The sequence below is a fragment of the Monoraphidium neglectum genome, assembly GCF_000611645.1.
Source record: "Monoraphidium neglectum strain SAG 48.87 unplaced genomic scaffold scaffold03143, whole genome shotgun sequence".
Taxonomy (NCBI): domain Eukaryota; kingdom Viridiplantae; phylum Chlorophyta; class Chlorophyceae; order Sphaeropleales; family Selenastraceae; genus Monoraphidium; species Monoraphidium neglectum.
Window position 1 is genome coordinate 1134 of NW_014010485.1, and position 5457 is coordinate 6590.

The 5457-nt window shown below is 63.5% G+C and overlaps 2 protein-coding genes across 2 annotated transcripts; one reads left to right on the plus strand and one right to left on the minus strand.

Moving 5' to 3' along the window:
- Nucleotides 1-1424: 1424 nt before the first annotated feature.
- On the plus strand, nucleotides 1425-2889 carry MNEG_12245 (hypothetical protein; the record flags this gene model as incomplete). Its single annotated transcript, XM_014039282.1, has 4 exons — nucleotides 1425-1445; nucleotides 1620-1877; nucleotides 2166-2350; nucleotides 2577-2889. 4 exons carry the CDS (start codon nucleotides 1425-1427, stop codon nucleotides 2887-2889), a joined length of 777 nt encoding a protein of 258 aa, XP_013894736.1.
- Nucleotides 2890-3909: 1020 nt separating this feature from the next.
- On the minus strand, nucleotides 3910-5293 carry MNEG_12246 (inner envelope membrane protein; the record flags this gene model as incomplete). The annotated part of the gene is made up of 5 exons (XM_014039283.1): nucleotides 3910-3931; nucleotides 4136-4230; nucleotides 4518-4664; nucleotides 4911-5014; nucleotides 5209-5293. The coding sequence occupies 5 exons, from the start codon at nucleotides 5291-5293 to the stop codon at nucleotides 3910-3912; spliced, it is 453 nt and encodes a 150-aa protein (XP_013894737.1).
- Nucleotides 5294-5457: the final 164 nt, after the last annotated feature.

Sequence of the window (5457 nt, forward strand, 5' to 3'; positions counted from 1 at the left end):
GCATAAAGTTGTGCTTGAAGCCCCTTTATGCATTCCCATCTCGCCCTTGCCTCAACGGCTTAGTGTCCCCCGATCACTAACAGCCTCAGCCTGACCTCCACAGAAACGTCACAGAACTGCATGTGGCCACATGGGAATTTGCTAATCACGATCACGCTGCCTTGCAAGGAGCGTGTTTTGTGAAAAAGAGTATCAACTCTGCCGGCAGCCTTTCACAGCGCTCTTGTGATAGAGAGTGGCCAGGAAGGGGCAGCACCGCCGTCATTACTTTGCAGTGCCAGGGGAAGGTCGGCGCTTCGGCTGTGTGCCCCGCAGCCAGCTCACCTTGTGAGCTGCGCATCCACGATTGTGTCTGGGTGGTCTACCAACTTGAGTGGCAGCCATCCAGCCAACAGGCCTCGGGATGATACGACGGGACTGAAGCTCACAACACAACCATCATGCGCAGTGAGGGAATCGCTTGCCGCCCGGGGCTGTGGGGATATGGTATGTAATGTGTGGGGTCCCCGCTGTCGTCCTAGGCAACGCAGTGGTTAGATGGGGACTGAGGGGATCGTGGTTGACTGTTCACAAATAGATGGAAATTTGAAAGCACTATACTACTTATTCATATAAAACCGAGCTCGCACACTCGTCATACCTTCCGGTCCGCCACTGTCGCTTCGAGGAAACCTCCGCGAACCGCTTTGGATCCCAGCGGCACGCTATATCTATGCATTCGGACTGACAGAAGTAATGTTATTACTCAAAAATTCAGTTATAAGGCGCTTGGATCCCCCGCAGACACTGCGTCCCCCCTCAGTGCTTGGAGGCAGCGCTTCACTTGCAGCAGGCAAATGGGGCTGCACGTGGCTCAGCGTCCGTTCAGATGGACCGTCAATCCCCCTTCAGTGTGTGCACCGAGGATTACCGTGGGAGCCACACGTGTGACGACAAATGCAACACGCCGTTCAGGCAGCGCTGCCGGGGCCAGTCCCGAGGCAGCGAAGCGAGGCATTACACCGGAGCTGCTGCTGCGCGCACAAAATGCCTACAAGGAGTCGCAGCTGCAGGTGGATATAACAGAAACCAAGAGGCATGCGTATCAGGAGCGCTTCAGGATGGTCGCCACGATGGTGGGCGTGAACGAATCGAGGCTTGGCTGACTCAGCACTTGTGTGACTTGCGAAACTCTGTCGTTCCTGCGGCGTTTCATGGAGCGCGTCATTCTGCCACACGGCTGCTGGACCCCTTGCCGCACCACTTAAACCTCGCAAATCCCGATGTTCAGCGCAGTGCACCTGCCAACTAACCTGCCCTTGATCCACCATACACTCACATCCGCCCACCCGTGGCCACCCGCCATTGCACTAAAGACCCGAGAGGAGTTGTTGGCGGCCGTGGACGAGCTGGTGGGAGAGTACGGCCTCGCCAGCGCCGCAAAGATGGTGGCGTCCGACCCCGGGGTGAGCCGCTGGGAAAACGCCCAGCGACAACAGGCAGGCGCCAGCAAGCTCGGCCGCCTGCAGGGGGAACAACGCTGGAATTGCGGCCCTTCTTGGGTCGGTTGCGGCTCACGCAGCGCGCAGCCGGCCTTAGCTCGTGAACCGCGTGCTGACACCGCTGCACTCCCGACGCAGGTCGTGAGGTGGCCCCTCTCGCGGCACGCCGCGATGTCGGCAGTGCTCATCAGCCACCTCGGCTCAGGGGATGATGCCGCCGCCGACAGGGCCCTGGCAGTGAAGATCCTCGTTCGCTTCCCCAAGCTCCTAGACTACCCCGCCCCCACTGTCGACACGTCGCTGAAGAGGATGGCGGAAGGCGGCATCGCCGGGCTGCTCTTGAGGCGGGTCGTGGAGGTGAACCCGCTCATACTCGCCCGGGGCAGCACTTTCATGGTGAGCCGCGCCAAGCGGGCGCCGCAGGGCGCCTGTCTGCCTTCTTTCGTGACGACAGGCGCGCGTACAGCATGCGCGGCATGCAGCGTATGCGCAGCAGGGATGGAGCGAGGTGATCATATACGGCTTGGACGCCGGGAGTGCAGGCATACCGACCGTGCGCTTTGTCGCTGCGACCTACCAAGCCGCCCCGTGGTGTGCTCTGCAGTCCACTGGCCCTTTCAACAGCCAGCGCCGATTTCGATGCAACCTCTCATATGCGCCCCCGCCTTGCCCCACCATACACAGGACAAGTGCCTGGCAAACGCCGCAGCGCTGGGTGTGGCCCCTGACAAGTACTTCTCCATGCTCGGGTCATCGGGCAGCCTGGGAAACTACTCGGAAGCCAGGATAAAGCAACGCCTGGAGGGGCTCATGGCCACTTTCGGCTGCAGCCTGGAGGTGGCGCAGGCCGCCGCGAGGAACACGCCCAGGTGCGCAGGGGCCCGGCCCGGCCGCATGCCGCCCTAGTGGGAGCCGCAGCAGCCTGTGGCACGGCACGGCGGGGGAGGGCGCGGGCGGCCCCCCCACCAACAACAATTGTCACCATCTGCCATGAGCACCACGCCAGCATGCCGCGCGCATCATGATGGAACCGACGCTCACAAGGCACCCTCACGCCTGCCGCCCTGCCTTGCTCTCGTCTTGCACAATTCACAGCCTCATCACGACCTCCACCGAGAAGATCGCTGAGAAGCGAGCAGAGATCCAGTCCATCCTCTCCGCCTCCCAAAACCCCGCCTGGCGCGCGTTCGCGACCGAGCGCGTCTCCTCTGGCGGCCGCCTGACCCTCTGGGCGCGCCCCAGCGCGGAGCGGGTCAACCGGCTGCGGTACCTGATTGAGAGCGGCCAGGACGGCGTGTCGCCGCCGCCAAACGTGGTCCTGGTCTGGAGCGCCACGGAGTGGGCGGAGAGGCATGGGCCGGGGTTTGCGGCGTGGGCGGCGAAGGGGGGCGCCGGCGGCAAGGCGTAGTACGAGGGGATGGCGCGCTGCGGCCTACCATCGTTTTGCAAGGGGAGGGTGGCGGCCGCTGTCCGTACAGCGGGGCCCCGGTTGCAAGCGGGACTGTGACACGCGTGCGCGCACATTTCACTAAGCGGGTCTGCAGGCCCGAGTGCTGTTGGGATGCAGCTGTTGGTTGTCGCATTCGATGAGCGCACGATGTGGAAATGCGACAGGCATGTTACACATGCATAGCATTGCATGGCATTCTTGAACCGGTGTAGGGGCGCCGTCCCTGCGGGGCTGCATCAAGTTGTCGACGCGGGGAATTGCTTGCGATGTGCGCAGCGTGCAGTGCAATCAGGGGACCAAAAGACAGTGCTCGCCCAGTGCACCACAGCAGCAGCAGCAGCAGCAGCAGCAGCTGGCTGCCACCCTTTCCCCAAACATGGATCAAAAGCATGACAAAAGCTCAGCCGCTGCCACAGGGCAGGGCAGAGCCGCCTGTGTGCGCGCCGGGTGCGAGTCCGCGGCTGGCCTTTCAGGCTGGATGGCCGGCAGCCGGATGAGCACTGCAAATATACGCCCCAGCCGCATCGAAGCGACTCTTCAGCTGCGAGTAAAATCAGCGGCTTTGCGCCGCTGCTGGCACATGCAAAGTGCAGGTGCGCGAGTAGTCACAGCGACTGGCCCGCGCCGGTTGGCACGTCGCGCGCCGAACAAGCACGATGCAGTGTCGCCCGCCCCGCTAGAGGGACGAAGCCTAACTGGGACCAAAGCTGCAAAGTATGTGGCAGCCGCCGGGCAGCTGCTGCCGCATGCGCCGCTCGCGGCCTAAACGCCCAGTGTTTGCACCCGCGGACACCCGAGGAGACGCGACGCACACCGTCGTGGGTGGTTGCGAACGCGGGCGGCCCAGGCGGCGTCGCGCGGGGGCCCTCGGACCCAACCGAGCCGCTGACCTGTGCGCCCCTTGGGCGCTAGCCGGCCGACTGCTGCTGCTCGCGCTCCCGGCGCCCCGGTCACACGCTGTGCGGCGCTTGCAACGCTTCACATCTTCCAGGACTTCGGCCTGGGGTCACAGCGGTGGCAGGGTGGGGGCGCGAACAGCTGAGGTACGACGTGTGTGCGTGTGCGTGTGTGTGTGTGTAGGTGTGTGTGTGTGCATGTGTCAGGCGCCGCTGCTGTCATAGAGAGAGCGTGCACAGACGACCAAGCCGGCTTGCTGGGTGCGTGCCATGCAGGCGGAGGAGCGGGCAGACCCAGAGAAGCTCACCAGACGAGGTGCTGCGAGGGATCCAGGGCGTCAGGCACATGGGCGGGCAGAGGGATGGGCGCGAGACGGGGTGGATCAGGCATTGCTTGCGCAGGCTGCAGGCCAGGGGTTGGGGCGGCGGTGCGGACGGTGCCCGGCACGGCGCTTCATGACCGGCGGCACAGCACCGGATCCGCCTCTCCCCCCACACAACAGCCCCTGGTTGAGGTCTGCTTGAGTTGTGAGTTGGCAAATGTCCATTTTGATCACAACAATCCTGATTGCAAGGAGCTTCGTTCAACACATTCCTGCCTGCAGCAAGGCAATTGATGAACGCAATCCTGGTTGCAGGTCATGCTTTGATGCATGAAACCGTGATTGCTGTCCCACCAATCGCCCCCACCTTGAGGTACATGTAGACTGGCAGCACAAAGTAGTAGAAGCCGGCCGCCACCCCCAGCAGCATGCGCAGCAGGAAGACGATGGGGTTCTGGGGGGTGGGGCTGGAGACCTCCTTGGGAGGGCCCAGCTGCAGGGGGGACTCGCCGGCCTGCAGGGATGCGCACACGCGCGCGCGCGCATGTGTGTGTGTGGACGTGTGTGCATGTGCATGGATGTCGCCCATCGCACCAGCGGCAGCCAGCAGCCTGTGAGCGGCCGCAAACACCCTGCGGCAGGGCCTACGCTCGTGGCAACAACGGCGCAGCAGTCAGCCTCAAAGACATGGCAGCCTGGCCCAAAAGAGCAAGATCCCAGGCAGCAGCGCCCCTGCGGCACGCCCGCCGCCCAGCCTCACCTCGCGCTTTACGCCGGTGACTGAGCAGCCCATGATGAGGCCGTGACGACGCACGCCGCGGTACCAGCTGGGCCCGATGCGCTTGATCTTCACGTCGTCAAAACCTGGGGGTCGCGGCGGGGTTTTGGGTCCGGCGGGTCCAACCGCTCGGCGGTCCTGTTTAACTAGCGCCCGTAGTGGCGCACGGCGGCGACCCCTCCGTCCGAGCACCAAACTTTGCTGCTGCTGCTGCTGCTCTTGTCGCTGCTGCTGCTGCTGCTGTTATCGCTTCTGCTGCTTTGGCTGCTGCTGCCATCACCGCCGCTGCTGCTGCTGCCATCACCGGTGATCTCACCGGCCTTTGTGAACCAGTCAATGTACTCCTCCTCTGTGGGGAACAGCATCCACGCATCGGCAAAGAAGCGGCTCACGGGGTGCGTGGGGTGCACGGGGCCGATCACACATGCCAGGCCGCCGGGCTTCACGACGCTGCAGGTGTGTATGTGTGTGTGTGTGTGTGTATGTGTGTGTGTGTATGTGTGTGTGTGTGTGCGCGGGGGGGGGGGGG